This window comes from Triplophysa rosa, linkage group LG17 (genome assembly GCF_024868665.1).
Source record: "Triplophysa rosa linkage group LG17, Trosa_1v2, whole genome shotgun sequence".
Taxonomy (NCBI): Eukaryota; Metazoa; Chordata; class Actinopteri; order Cypriniformes; family Nemacheilidae; genus Triplophysa; species Triplophysa rosa.
This window is the reverse complement of record NC_079906.1, coordinates 22,705,330-22,721,263: the sequence shown is the minus strand read 5'-3', so window position 1 is coordinate 22,721,263 and position 15,934 is coordinate 22,705,330. Positions and strand designations below refer to the sequence as shown.

The window sequence follows — 15,934 nt, the reverse complement described above, 5'->3', positions numbered from 1 at the left end:
TCTCCTGTCTCTGCAAAGCACTGAATGACTTTAGCGGGAACGTTTGCTCGGAGATAAACGCTGAGCGCCAGCGTGACGTCAGCGGCCTTCACCGAATCACCCAACTCCTCTGAACACTCCAGCTGCAGGGCATCATGGGAAACAAATGACCAGTTCACGAAATGATGCTCACCATCGAAACAATCGTAGAAAGAGCGTTTTCGAACCTTCTCTCCCTTCAGCCATTTCTCCAGCAGCTGGGTTTTGCCCTGTTCCACCACGGGCCGGCAGAGCTCCAGTGATTCCAGTTTATTCAGCTGCCCGCGGTCCAACAGAACCCCGAAATACTGCAGCAGCGGAGACGCCCTGCCACCCTGAGCCGGCGCCGACTGGAACCTGCGGATGGTCTCTGCGGTTCGTAGGATCCCCTGAGTGATGTCACACACAGAATTCAGTGAGAGTCACAGACGTTTCTGACCTGGATGCAGACGCCGGTGTGTGCAGGTCATTTACCCTGGGAGCTGACGCAGCGACTCGAGCCGCCTCGGTGTAATCGCCCTGAGAGAAGAGAGTGTTGAACTTGTGTGTGAGGAGCTCCTCAGCTCCAGACAGATCACTGCGTGACGCCATCCGCAAAGCCAGCTCGGGATTCTGCAGCACGCGGGTCACATACTTCACTATGTTCTCCTCTTCGACGCACACCGACAGAACCTGAAACACACAAACATAAACGCGCGCACGCATGCAGATCAAGGCTAGTATTACTAAACAACACCACTAAAACTACTCAAACATTTCTGCTCATTTCAAATAAAATAACAGCCTAAATATTATTTGAAAAACTCAAAATTGGAAAACTAAAAACTAGACGTGTCGCCTCAGCGAAAACTGAAATAAGTTCAGGTTGAGGGACTGAAATTATAATTGAAAATATGTACAGTAATAACTATAACTAAACTAATATAAAAATGAATTCAACTTACATAGCAACATAAACAAATAAATAATGAAATGTCAAAAGTACATAGCAAAATTGCTAAACGTTAAACTAAAATGAATGCGAAAATAAAAATATAAAAATAAAAGCTTTCAAAATATTAATAAAACTAAAATAAACTAGACTGAAATAAGTGTAATTGGTACGTTATCAGTAACTAGTCATGCAAGATAAAACTCTGGAAATATTAAACCATCAACCAAATAAAAAATGTATAGATATTAAAAAGACGTTTCATCGGACGCACGCGCCTGGCCCGAAGTTAACTCCCGGTCTGTGTTTGTTATAATATAACAATTGATTTTAGATTTAATTTATAATCATTTTAATTTATATTAACATCACATTGTATATAAATTGTATTAACTGACATTAAAACTACTCAACAGTTATTGATTCTTTGCCGAGGTCAACCAGAAGTTACGTTTGGACCACATAACGTGTTGTTGCTGAAGAAACCGTCTATAGAAATGTATTCTGTAGGGCTGTTCGATATTGAAGAAAAATGCGATATGCGATAGCGTGCTAAATAATGCGATATTCGATATGCAATACGATATTTCTCTCACATGTATAATTGAACTTTAACATTTTGAATCGGTTACAAATGTTCTGTTAGTTGCATTTTGTTCATCCATTGTGTAGTGTGAAGAAACCGAAACAGGAAGTTATTTTGGACCAGCTTTGGATCGGCGTTGTTTACATCATCCAAAGTGGTCTATACGTAACCTTTTGAATCTTTCAAATAATTTAGTTATTGCAAAATGCACATATTTCGCTACTTTCGAATTCTCGATCATTTTATACAAACATTTATAATCAACTAATGTGATTCAACAACAATATCGGTACAACTGCAGTCCGTGTGTAGAGTGGAAGTGCGGTGTGAGTATAGTATGATGTTTACCTGACCCTTCTTATTGACCCCAATGATTCCAGACGTGCTGTCGTGAGCGGCCGTGACAAATATGGTTTCAGCACTGATGCGATTCATGTATATACACACGCCTGACTCCAGATCATACATGTGGAGATAACCATACTTAGTGATGAGGTAGATCACACCGTGCTTCAGACCGACCTGTGAGAGAGAGCACAGACATGGTGTGAGGACACACGTTTTCCATGCTGAACTGAGTTGAGGTCCAAGTTTTCACCTGCATGGCCACAGGAAAATCTGTTTGTGCTTCAGGCGGAAAGAACACGTCCACTGCTTTCTTAGCGAAGGGCTGGTTACCTGCCTGAGGTTGACCAACCTCGATGACGTGCAGCTACAACCAAACACAAACCCACATCATAACCAAACCAAACCTCTGTTCTAACAGACTAGTTTAATGAAGAGTCCGTCACCTTTCCACCAGCGGGACCCCGGACGGCAAAGCAGAAGAGCGTCGACGCATTTGGGTTTCCCTCCAGTTTATAGAGTCCAAACGCCGCAGCGTGACCCTCGATGGGCTGAGACACTTTACGCTCCACAGAGAACAACTGCATGCCACCGACCACGCGGTTTTGCTGCGGGACCCAAAAACTTTGATTTGAATCTAAAAGATCCACTAAAACACATATAAAGAAAGTGGCACAATACAGAGCTTTACATGCTGAGAATCAATACGGCGAACACACACCTGAGCTGATATACCGATGAGCAGCAGCCATTTCTGCTGATCGTCTGTTCTGTAGTTGATAATCTGACATCCTGCGAGGCTGGCGTGACGATCGAACATTTTGATTGGCTGAGAGTCTCCCTCCATGCTCCAATGCAAAACGGCGGTGTCCGTAACCAAAGCCATGGTGTTAACAGAGATCCATTTCCAGAAGAGGACGTCCTCCGTCATACTGTGAGATTTCACTTTACTCTTCATCTCGATATTGAAGATCTGTAGCATCCGTCCGGCTGTGGGCGGAGAGACGGTTGACCTTTGACTTATCGAAATGTGCTGCGAGAGACGTTAGTGTGTTTGTGTATCTGCACCTTTCAGTGCGATGACTTTGCTGGCCGGGTTCATGATGGCGCTGTCCGCTGTGATCGGCCGGCGGATGGGGTTGGTGGGGTCGCTCAGGTCGACGATGACCACCTGGTTCTGCTCACCCACTTTCTCTCTGATGCAGATGAAGCGGTCCGACTCCATCGTCAGACAGCTGAAGCTGATGCTGGCGGGATTCACACCCAGCGTCTGCAGCTAGAGCGATGAGAGAGGAAACGCTGAGGAAGGTAAAGCGGTTTTTCGCTAACAGCGATGAAGCATCAGGTGATAAATCGCATCTCTTGTGTGATAGTGCAGTACAGAGGCGTGAAGGCCTCGGATTCTTCAGAATCTCTGAATCACTGCTGATGACACACAAACACAACCACAACACAAACCTGCCGTCTGCCTTCCGGGAGCACACAGCTTACACACACACACACTCTCTAACAATCTGAGTCGGCACCCACAACCCTCAACATCAGCAGTCCGACACACTCGTTCACAAACGTACACACACTCGTGAGTTTTTCCTAACAAAAATGTAATCAAAAAAGAAGTTTTGTGCTATGAATACATCAGTAGTTTGGCTATTTGTCAAAAACACATCAGGACAAATGCACTACTGTAAACAAAACATCTGTAGGTTTCAGCAAAGGCTGCTTGGTTATGACAAAAATCATAATCACAAATATTTGGGCCAATCTCGATTACTTAACATGATTACAGACGGTTTAAACAACATAAAACATTTTAATTCCGCTGAAAAACAAAAACATCACATCTGCACCGCTGTGCTGGAAATAACAAAATGCAACGCAATAATCACATTACCTTGACTATATTGTTTTTATCATTGTTGGAAGTCGAAATTGACAACTACATTTCATTTCGTTTTTGGACACCTACTCAATTATGTGTTCATATTTTTCTACGTTTTAGAATAATAATAAACTCATCAAAATGATGAAATAAAACAAAGGGAACTATGGGAATTATGTTGTAACTAATAAAAACGTGTTATATTTGACCGTTTTCAGTGTAGTCACCTTTTGACTAGAATTTGCAGAAATGTTCAAGCAGCTTCTTGAGGTCTCATCCTTCATTATTCAGCCAAAGCCATTTTTTATTCACTAAAATGTTTGTTTTGTCATGAAGTTTGCAAAGTTGTATTTTCGTCTGCTAAACTAATTTCAGACAGTTAAGCCTTAAGCCTTAAAATAACGAGAAACATTTCACTCAAGCATTCAAAAACTTTTGACCGGTAGTGCACATTTAGTCTTTTAGCAGACGCTTTTACCCAAAGCGACAAAATGAGGAACAATACGTATAATTGCTAAGGTATTTTACGAATTGTTACGATAATTACAATTAATTATGATTCATCGCAGCCCTGGTTTCAGCTACCTTGCAAACGGTACAACTTTTAAAACCAACACAAAGTCATACAGACACACTGCTCACCATCCAATCAAACCAGAATCAGGTCAGGCCCACTTTTCTCACTGAATATTCTATTACAAAATGTGACATTATGAAACTAAATGAAAACACGATAAAGAAAATGTGACATAATGGAGATAAAATGGTTGTGAAGTGTGTTTGTGGTGACTTACTGTAAACGTACTAAAGCTACAGACTGGTTTTGTATGTGAGACGTTGTGTATGACAGCTAACACAACACACACACACAGTGATAGAAAGCTCCAGATGTTCACACACACACGCGCGCGCGCGCACACACACACAACTCATTTCCTGATGGGCTGATGGTCTTCTTCTCTGATGATGGTACAAACTGACAGCATCCAATCACAGACGGCAACTGATGACTGACATGAAACTGATGAGACAGTAATGAGGCTCTCTCTCTCGTTTTACTTTTTTTCTATATTTCTACTTTCGCATGAAAGTAAACCGACAGATCTTGAGCTCAATGTGTGTATGAGAGCGTGTGGAAGGACCAGCGTCTGCTGCTCATGAGATCTGTGATGTGATTTGTGTTTGCGCTCCTGATAAACACGTTTCCTCTTCCTGCTCATAACTTCATTAGATGACTCTCTATTGGGTTACAGCACTACATCACCAGCCAATCACAGGACAGAGAAGAATTACACAGCAAATTTAACCGTGAGCTCACGCAACGGGACAAATAAATCATGTATCATTACACAGGCAATCACTCCTGATGTCACATTCAGAGTTAAATTATACTCTTAAAATGAGCAAAAAAACCGTCTTCTTACAAGCCAAACTTTTGTAACAAAATGTTTAGAAGAACTTTCCCTCTTCTAGTTTACATGTTTTTAATTAAACATAATCTGAGATATATTTATAAAACACACACGATACGTTACAGAACATTGTTATTCTATATGCATTCCATATATTTCATCATTTAAAAAAAATGAATAATCCTATATCCACAACTTAAAGTTGAATAAAAAGGCAGCGCTTCTTTAGGCCCAAAGTCCTCTAGGCTTCAGATTCTTGGCATTCTTTCAACTGACTGACTGAGTATCTGAGACCACAATGAGACAGCCGCGAGAAATCAAAAGACAGACTGGAGCTTTATAGTTTTGATTCAATGAAACTCCACACGCAAAACACATCGACTGACTTAAGACACGCTTTACATCTGAATGAGACTTGAGCATCTGCTTTCACTTAAACTCCAGATGTGTCTTGAGGAGTTTCAAGAATTCTATCAATGACAAAGATAAACAAATAAAACCGCCTGTGGAGAGATGAAGCCGAGAGAGAGAAAGAGTGAGACCTCGGTCACAGATGAAGTGGCAGACGGAAGAGAATATTATGTGTTAAAGAGGTGTAGAATGAGACTTCTTTAGCGTTTGGCTCTGCGCTGAGACTCTCTGAGCACGCACACAAAACACTGGCCCATTGTTTCCACGAGAGATCCCACCGCAGACAAGACAACACGACTGTCCAGACACGACTTCTGTACAATGACCGCCGGATCTGCTTTACTGGAAACATGAGTCACTTAAGAAAAACCTCAGAACATTCTGACAGTCTTATCTTCTTCTGAACCCATGTCTGCTTTATCAGGAACATGAGTCATGTGATTGATTATCATCAATAGTGATGTTTTCTAATAGTCCCTATTGATCATTAATTATATAAACAACACATCAGAAAGCGTCCGCAACACATAACAATCCGAGCACACAAAGCAACACCCCGACTGGCAACTTTTAACACAACTTTGGCATATAAAGACATGCAGACATCTGTACGACTAAAGCAGTCAACAAGTCAAAACAATATCAACCTCGGAGAAGAAATGAAAACAATCCTCATAATATAACTGAAAGCATTTCTTTAAATCTGATGGAGGTTAATAGTCAGAATCGATGCTAATGGTTCATTTAAATTCGCCCAGAAATGGAAATTCTGTCATCATTTACTCACCCTCAGACTGGAAGAATGTCAAATCTCACCCTCCCCATGGACTCCCATAGTATATTTTCCCTACTATGGCAGTAAATGGTGGGTGAGGTCTGACATTCTTCCAAATCCCTTCCTGTGTGTTCAGCAAAACAAAGAAATGTATACAGGTTTGGAACAATCTGATGACAGAAGAATTTACATTTTTGGGTGCACTGTCCCTTTAAAACAGGTGACAAACACAACTCAAAACAAACACAAGTAGGCTTTCTCATTTAACGTGTTTAAGTTGTGAAAATAACATCACATAGAGCTATATAGAGATGACTGTGTAAAAACAAACATTGTCATATGAAGAGTCATTCAGACATTATTAACACCTTCATCATCACAACAGTAACTTCAGCTGAGCTGTCATTTTAATATAGGACAAAACGAGGCGTATAGCACGTAAAATATACACTTTATAAACTCATTTTCAAAGTATATAACCAATTTAACGACAAGATCGGATAAAGTTCATATTCATGGTAAAAAAAAAAGTATTCTTTTTTCACAATCATACAACTACATACCGCAACTGTGTACGCTAACATGTCATGTCTCTGTGTAACTCATTACACTTTTAAATGTCATTCAACTATGTGACTTGTGCGCGCGGGCGAGGCCGCAGTCAGTTGCGTGTTTACAGTTTCTGTGCGCGAGCCGTGACGGGCGGAATCCCGCAAATCGTGCGCGTGTCTGTGTGCGGTTTTACCTGCAGATGCTCCTGGAAGCGGATGGGCAGAATCTGCGCCATTTTCCAGCGCCGCGAGCCGGACAAACCGGTGACGAGGAAGATGAAGAGTTGTGTGACTGACTGCGCTCGGGCCCGTTAGATAAGAGTCTCGGACTCTCGCTCTCGCTCTGGCTGTGTTTCTATCCGTCTCTCACTTTCTCTCAGTCTCTGTCTCGAGCTGCGGGACGGACTCCTCCGCGCGGGGAAGTAGGTCCGAGCGCGCGCACTGACACGAGAGCTGGAGTCCTGCAGGCGACGCGGACGCTGTTAAGACGTTAAATGCGTTATAGCGTAGTAAAGTAAGTTAGTCTGCAGAGGAATGAAGTCGCTGCTGGTGTGTGTTGCGTGTCTCAGCCCTCCGCTGAGAGAAACATGTGTCAGCAGAACCCCCCCTCACACCCACCCACCACACACACTGGGGTCTATTTCTGCACACTGAGGTCAACACCAACACAACACACTCAATAACAACAACGACATTACATTGAACTGTATAACACAACAGGCATTTCACACCATAAGTTTCTTGTTTAATATTGTATTATATTGTGATGTTACATTTTAAAATAGTGCTTTATATATATAATATAATATAATACATGGTTAGGGTAAATTGATGAGTAAATGTAGATACAAATAAAAACAACAGTCATCAAAATCTTATGTCATTTCTATTTTTCGTTTATTTAAACACACCAACACCATATTTATATATAACTGTCAGTAAAGCCAATGAACACTACATACTGTAGCTCATAGAAAGTACTAAACATAAAGTACCAAATGAAGTATGCATTACAAACATAACCTTATAAATAATTGAGTGTTTTTAAAGCATACTGTACATATGTAACACATATATGTGTGTGTGTTAGGGTCAGAGCGGAGAGAGAGAGAGAGAGACAGAGACGGCGAGAGAGCTGCATTAGGGCCGTACGGGGTGCGAGAGGTACGTGGTGTGTTTGGACTGAGTCTTACGATCAATCAGCAGAATGGGATTCTGCATATGATGTGCGATCATCTCCTGCAAACTGCTGAAAAGCTGAAAGAGAGACACAGACGATTTACAGATCAAAGGAATTGTGCAGCGATGGCACATTCAGAATCCGCATTTTTACAGGTATCCATTCTTCCAAATCCAAATTTGGAAAAATAATAAGAAAGGAATAACTATTTACATTCCTAACATATCTGTGATTGTACAGAATAAAGGGTAAACGGAGGACAGGTGAAGCGAGATGCTCCTCTCATCACCTCTTCTGTCTTCTTGCCCTCTTTCCCCAGAGCGTAGAACTGCGAGTCCTCTAGAAAGCGCACAGGGATGTTATAGACCGTGTGATGATAGAGGACCACCAGCGTGTATGGTTGACATCCTTTCTGAGAATTACTGCACCTGACCAGAAACGTGCCGTCCTGCATCAAAATGCATGATCTAAGCATTCTTTTCATAAGCGTAAAAATCACAGAGACCACAAAAAACACCTGATATTAAGATTAGAGTTGATCTATAGTATAATGTACATAATCAATCATATTTAGTTTATTTTTAGAACAATAGGAATATACAGGCAGTTTTTATTTACTGTAAATCACAAATATAAACACACAAACCTTTTTAAACCTGAGAACTGTTTCCTCCGCAGCCTTGCGTTCACAAACCCCAGCGAACCAGGGCCTGTCCTGAAGCCCCGCCTCCTGCTCGTTGTAACAAATCAGCAGCCAATCAGTGACATCACAACTGAAAATCTTCACATAGTCAAAGCCACAATCAATAAACACAAATAACTCTGTAAATTGTTCTTGGAAATGAGTACCTGTGCAAACGTTTGCGTCACAGGCTTTACTCCAAAAGAGGGCGCTGAAATCACACAAACTAGCAATATTGATTTTGTTATTTTATTCTATTTAAAACAGCAAATTTGGGTAAAAACTCATGGTAAGGTTGACATTTGCATGGAATTGCCCAAAAAGGCAAAATTCATGACATCTTGGTCATTACAGATGGTCACAGGCAGACAGTGAATGAATAACCGTTCTGACCTGACTCCAGAGATGACGGTATAGAAGGGCTGAAAACACAGAACATCATTAACTGCAGTCGTGTGACCGTCACAGATGTGAAAACACACTTTTTACAAATCAAGTTTGATGAACACGGGACTTTTATTTTGTTGGAGGAAACTGCAGATCATCTCCAACAAACAGAATGAAGTCCACAGACGGTGGATTCGGTTCTATCACACACCTGGGTTTGGGTTCTTTGGACACGGGGGTGGGAGGGACGGGTTTATGGGCTGGTGCAGCTGGGGACAGCTGGCCTGAAAGTGAGGAACGTCGGACCTCCGGTGGAAGAACTGAAAATCACAATACAAGATCTATCAGGCCTCTACATGTTCTTACACAAATATGACAAAACTGTAGCACAAATTAGAATGTGACAGACTGCAGGTGAGTGTCAGGTGCCCTTTTCCTATATTTTTATAATATTTGTAAAGAAATCACATTGCCTTTGTCATAGTATTATCATCTGTAAAAATGAAGATTTCCCTTCATCTGCTCATTGCAAGTCTGTTATGCCTCCTAAACCCAATTCACATTTTCTAGGAGGCCCCAAAATTGTCCTGTGCCGACTCCCTGCTCAAGTGAACCAGGAGAAACTAACCTTTATTCAGACTTTCCCCGCTCAGAAGTGAACTCTAAAAAAGAAGCCACAAACAAATCGTCTCTAAAATGTTCATTCCGGACTGTATAAATGTGCGATGTTAGTTTCACGTACAGATTTGGCTCCTGGAACAGGTGGTTTCACGCTAGAGAAAAACACATCATGATCAACTGTATGATTCATGACTCATAAATGTGCGTGTGTGGTTAATGTCTACATGTGACAGGCTTACATCAATGCTGGAGGGTCTCGTCCGAGGCTTTTAGGAGGCACTGGTGCCATGCGAGCAGAGCTTCGGGCTGGAGGAGGACAATCTACACACAAAAAACAACATGTGTGTCGGTTACACAACACAAATACGACCTGTGTCATCTGTGATGTAGGTGAAGCACAGACCCGCAACAGGCTCCAGATACGTGTCGTCCTCCTAAAAAACACAACGAAACAAGCACGCTTGTGAAACCTGAAAATAACTCAAGTCATCATAGGTCTTCAGAAATCAGTCACGCTCACCTGTCCTTCATTCGGGTCCAAGTAAACGTCTAGACGGGTAAAAGTTACAGCAAATCAAAGTGCAGCAGGTCGTCATCAACGAAACAAATGTCATAGAAACACAATGAGAGTTTGTTGTTTTTAAATCACCTTCATCGTGTTGTGGGGCCAGTGAAGGTCTCGGGGGTTTCTTTGCTGGAGCCTTTTTACCAGGTTTGTCCTTACGTATCACTTCAGGAGCTGATGACAAAATATTCAATAAAATATATACAGACGTTTACTGTATATTTATATAGTATACTGATGTAATTAGGGGATGTATGACAGACATTTATACACATTTGTGACCCTGGACAACAAAACCAGTCTTAGGCCCGATTCACATTTCGCATCTAAAACTGCGCGGAAAACGCTAGGTGCTCCTCTTTCTCTCTTCAAACGACCCGTGGTGCGCGCGCGGCACTCCGAAAAGTTGAACTTCTTCCATGTCGATGCGGCGCCGACACACCTAGAAAAATGTGCGCGTCGCACCGCGTCGCTCCCTATTTGTGCGCGCCTGCCACGCGTCTACATTTAAAATAACGAATATACGCGCAGAAAAGACACGTAATGTGAATCGGGCCTTATGGGTCAATTTTTCGAAACTGAGAATTATACATCCTCTGAAAGCTGAATAAGCTTTCCATTGATGCAAGGTTTGTTAGGATAGGACAATATTTGGTCGAGATACAACTATTTGCAAATCTGGAATCCGACAGTGCAAAAAACATTTAATATTGAGAAAATGGCCTTTGAAGTTGTTAATTAAAGACGCTGTAGCAGGCCGTTGCTAAGAAAAAACTGGTTTGTTTTAACGCTTTTATTGAGGTTGTGGAGAGTAGATGAACCCTAAAGATGAATTTCATATAGATACCAAACATGAGCGGGCAGCAGCAAGTGTAGTTTGTAGGCGTGTTTCTGGCAATATTTTTGTTAGAATATATTTAAAATATATTTATGGTAGGAAATTTACAAAATATCTTCACGGAACATGATCTTTACTTAATATCCTAATGATTTTTGGCATAAAAGAAAATACATTGTTGGCTATTTCTACAAATAGTCCTGTGCTACTTAAAGTCGGCATGAAATTAAAGATGATCATTCTAATTGTTTTACACAGTGGTGAAGTATTTATTATAAATTATTTATCCGTGCACATAATTATATATTTTTTATTCTTTTGCACTTGTAATCTTTAATCAAAAATGTTAACCTTTTAAAAAAAAGACAATTGCTACTTCCGTTTCATGCCGACTTTTAAGACTTTAAGTTTTGTGGTCCAGGGTCACATTTGATCTGAATTACAAGTCTACAGGTTTAGAGACATCTCAGAGATGACTCAGATCAAAGCTCAGAGAAAGCTGAGTGAGGTCTCATCAAGTGCTTACGTTTGCGATCGTTTGGGTCGATGTAGAACTCCTCTGGATCATGTGGTGGTTCTGCTTTCTAGAGACAAAGTTAACACAGTGCTCAGAGTTCACATCTTAAAGGGGTGGTATACTGTGTTTCATGCATACTGACTTCTTTAGACTGTTAAACGTGCTGGCTTCTCATGCTTAACATGGTCAACTTGTCAAAAAATGAGTTGGACTTATGACGTAATATTTCTGTGCTCGATACACTCCCCCAAGGTTCGTATAGGTTTCGGAAAGTTTTTTTCGAACATGAAAAACCGTTACGTAACAACTTTTCTTAGTCCCTTATTGGGCAATTCTCCCGGAAAAGCACGCCCACAGGAAGGCGAACGAAATAGCCCGCCCACGCGTCAACCGACGATCGATAGGAAGACCCACTTACCATCAAGATTGGCTTCGCTGCGGGCCTGCAGCTGCAGCTTGTTACTTTTGCAATAGTGAGAGAAGTTGAGGTGTGTCTGTTTGTTCACAGCATTTCAGTGATTGATGTTATATAAACAGTGGATATAACGCTGGATTTGGAGATCGTTTGAAACTGATAGATGGAGCGGTCCCAGTCCTAAAAGATGCCGGACATGAACCTTGTGTCTGTGTTTTGTTGGCAATCGGCGCGTACGTGCATAATGTAAACAACATGAACTTATAGTGAATCAACAGTTATGCAGGTTATTGTGTGCTCGGGATTTAGTTCCTACCCCCACACACCCGCAGGAGGTCATTTGTTTTCAGAAATAATCGTACAGCTGAATCTGTCTTTTATAAATGGGATCGAACTAAATACTCTGAAGATACGAAGTATGCAATACTACTCTATAGGTTCTCAAGATTAATATGAGATTGGCACAAACAGCGCGTTCAACCGGACGTTTAAAGTGCTGTAACACTGGTGTATTACCATGCTTTTGCCTGCAGGGGGGATCTTGGCCGGTCGTGGGGGTGGAGCTGCCTGTCGTTTGGGAATAACAGGGTTTGGGATTCGGTTTGGATAACCTACACACGTGTCACACAGACAGAAATAAAAAACAGAAATATAATTTCTAGCAGTATAAAAGAAAACTACAGACAGACAAACATAAAGGTTACAAGTGAGCTGTACCCAGGTAAACATCCTCCACTTGGCGAGGTTGGACATTTATAGCTGGACGTTCACATGGCGGAGCCTCATATGTATCTCCATCTTCATCATCCTGCAAAAAAGTTGTTCAGGATATTTCTTAAATGTTTGTCTGACTGGTTACATGATTACAGGATGAATGACAAAAAAAAGTTTCAGAAATCAATAATCATGTTAAGGGAAGTGATGAGACACATTCCTGGTGATACATAAAGGAAGTGAAACAAATAGTGCTGTTCCCAGCCTTTCATTAACCGTGTGTGTGTGTTGTGTGTGTGGTAAACCCTACGGTATGGGGACAAAATGTCCCCACAAAGATGGCAATATCCAAAACCCTTGTCCTTGTGGGGACATTTTTTTGTCCCCATGAGGAAACAAGCTTATAAATCATACAGAATGAACTTTTGTGAAAATGTAAAAGAGCAGACAGTTGTGTGTGATTGTTAGGGTTAGGGAATATGAGATACAGTTTGTACAGTATAAAAACCATTGTGTCTATGGAATGTCCCCATAAAACATGGAAACCCAACATGTGTGCGTGCGTGTGTGTGTGTGTGTGTTCATGTTTGTATATCCCGGTGGGGACCTAAACCTGAATACACACCAACACATGGGGACTCGTGTAGCCGTGGGGACCAAAATTGAGGTCCTCATGGGCACAACAGCTAATAAATTGTACAGAACAATATTTTTTACAAATCTAAAAATGCAAAAAGTGTTCTATGATCTTTAGGTTTAGGGATAGGGTTAGGGATAGGGGATAGAATATACAGTTTGTACAGTATAAAAACATTACGCCTATGGACTGTCCCCACGGGGATAGTCAACCAGCCGTGTGTGTGTGTTGTGTGTCGCTGCATGGTGCGTGCGTGGGCGTAGCCTGCTGCGTGGTGTGGTGATCAGTGCGTCGTCGTGCGAATACATGGTTGATGTGTTGTGTGATAACAAATGTGCTGATGTGTTTTGTGTGTGTGTGTGCGTTTGTGCGGTCTGCGATGACCGTGTTTGTGTGAATAGTGAATAGGTGTGTGCCTGACATTTGTGGTGTTGTGTTGTAGTTTTCAGTGCGTGTTTATGTTCGCGTAGGGAATAATGTGTGTGTGTGTGTGTGTGTGTGTGTGTGTGCGTTCAATACTTACAAACTCCCCTTCCGGCCAGCCACATCCAGAATTGTTTTCTACTAAATTCCCTGAGTTGAAATCAAGGCAAACAAAACACAAACAAATAAATCCTGCAGACCAATACAATTCTCTTCTTATACTGTCACCTCTGCTGTACAATACTTCATACATTTATTAACTGGAACTGAATGTTATTACCACACCTGTTCGTCTGGGTGGAGCGGGTGGTCCGCTGTGTCTATACCACAGGAAAGACAGGAAATAAATTCAACTTTACCACGAGATTTGACTGAATATGTTTGATGGACATGCAAAGACTTTCGTACTTAGATGTTTTCAGCTTCCCGAGGAAACTCTAGAAACACAGAAGAAATCATTGATTGTAAAAGTGTCTTACTGTACGTCAACTTATTTGTGAAAAATCTAAGACAAATTAATATTGAAAGTTTTGCAGAGCTATAGAAGAGCAATGCCACTGTTATCTTGCTGCATGTAAAAACAAAAACATTGACAAAGGATAAAACGGATCTTTTGATTTTAAAAAGCACCATCAAATCTGAAAAAAAAAGATGAATAAATGCTGTGTCGTTCATGTTAACTAATGTAGTTACTAATGTTAACAAATAAGATACCTAACCATGTTTTGTTCAACGTGGCAGGAACACAAGCGCTTATCTTGGTTAGACAAACACACGCGCACACACACAAAGACAGACAGAAAGGTGAATGTGTCTTTGTCACAAGTGAACAAGCACGTCTCACATACATCACCTGACCACATGAGAACCAACGGCAGTCATTAAGATCTGGAGAAAACTGTACTGCACAATGACAAACTTGAGCACAGTTTGAGACGACAACCACTGTGTTCTGCTTCTCACATCGAACATCTGCTCATCTTATCTCTGTTCCCGAGTGAGATTGCTCACAATAGATATTTAAACAGATTGGTAAGGAAACCAAACCACAAACAAGCAAGAAAAAGGTAAAGGTTAAAAACAGAATTGTGCTGTAGCTGTGTGCCGGAGAGATAAGGGGAACCTGAAACTTATTTTCCGGCTTTTATCAGATCGGTGGTTCTGTTGCAACAGACAGAGAACAATGTGACTTTATATGTGATGCTAATGAAGAGCTGAACCGAATTCTTGAACACTCTGACATTATAAAGGGTATTTGAGTGAAAATATCAGTATAAAATCACAACAACATTATATATGTATATGACACACGAACTGACACATATGTTCCAGATTATTCATCTTATATATGAAGCTATATAAAGACTAAATGTGTTACCACCACTACCGACAAACAAACCAAAGTCCATTAACATCTCGAAACCCCTTCATAATAAACGACTACATATACACACAGCAAGTTTCAAAAAGAATACCTTATGGAAACTTGTTTGTTTTTAAGTCAAATGAAAATAAATGAACATTGAATTTATCCAAAGAAATAGCAGCAATAATATGTCATGCATTAAAAAGTACATTACCATGATGCATGCGGTCTTTAGTTCATCAGGAAAGTTTCTGCTCTGAGGTCTGAATGCAAATCTTCCAGGACTTTGTATATGAGGCCGGTGTGTAGCGTGCAGGAGGTGTGTGTGTGCGTGTGTGTGTGCGTGTGTGTGTGTGTGTGTGTGTGTGTGTGTGTGTATTTGCATAGCAGGTGGAGGTAACAGAGAGACCTTCGGCGCTCGAACACTCCGCTCGCCTCTCGTCTGGTGATGTCTGATGACCACAGACCGAGCAACGTCACGAAAGAAGAAGTGCCGAACCTTCAGAGGAACAGACTCTGATTACACGAGACATCAGATTGTGATACATACAGTAGATAATAAAGCAATAAACGCACAGACAGAGCAAGTGATCAAGATGTGTGCTGACATCCGGGACCTGACCACCCTCCCTGTTAGGGCATATCTTGCGATAACTTCCAGCTAAATGTACAGTAAAT

At 41.3% G+C, this 15,934-nt stretch overlaps 2 protein-coding genes across 2 annotated transcripts; both read right to left on the bottom strand.

Moving 5' to 3' along the window:
• Positions 1-2: 2 nt before the first annotated feature.
• Positions 3-7,476, bottom strand: cltcl1 (clathrin, heavy chain-like 1; the record flags this gene model as incomplete). The annotated part of the gene is made up of 9 exons (XM_057355867.1): positions 7,106-7,476; positions 2,949-3,156; positions 2,602-2,870; positions 2,327-2,488; positions 2,134-2,247; positions 1,884-2,057; positions 493-690; positions 207-407; positions 3-122 (listed from the first exon to the last, which is right to left on the bottom strand). Coding segments are annotated over exons 1-9 (1,488 nt in total), but the record flags the coding sequence as incomplete, so codon positions are not given.
• A 320-nt stretch (positions 7,477-7,796) lies between these two features.
• si:dkeyp-117b11.1 (B-cell linker protein) lies at positions 7,797-15,934 on the bottom strand. The gene is made up of 20 exons (XM_057356937.1): positions 15,833-15,934; positions 15,471-15,755; positions 14,299-14,327; positions 14,176-14,210; positions 13,991-14,040; positions 12,834-12,924; positions 12,633-12,727; positions 11,711-11,768; positions 10,431-10,520; positions 10,302-10,330; positions 10,185-10,215; positions 10,021-10,102; positions 9,903-9,933; positions 9,789-9,822; positions 9,372-9,480; positions 9,167-9,195; positions 8,941-8,984; positions 8,738-8,821; positions 8,381-8,539; positions 7,797-8,168 (listed from the first exon to the last, which is right to left on the bottom strand). The coding sequence occupies exons 2-20, from the start codon at positions 15,639-15,641 to the stop codon at positions 8,052-8,054; spliced, it is 1,368 nt and encodes a 455-aa protein (XP_057212920.1). The 5' UTR covers positions 15,642-15,755; positions 15,833-15,934; the 3' UTR covers positions 7,797-8,051.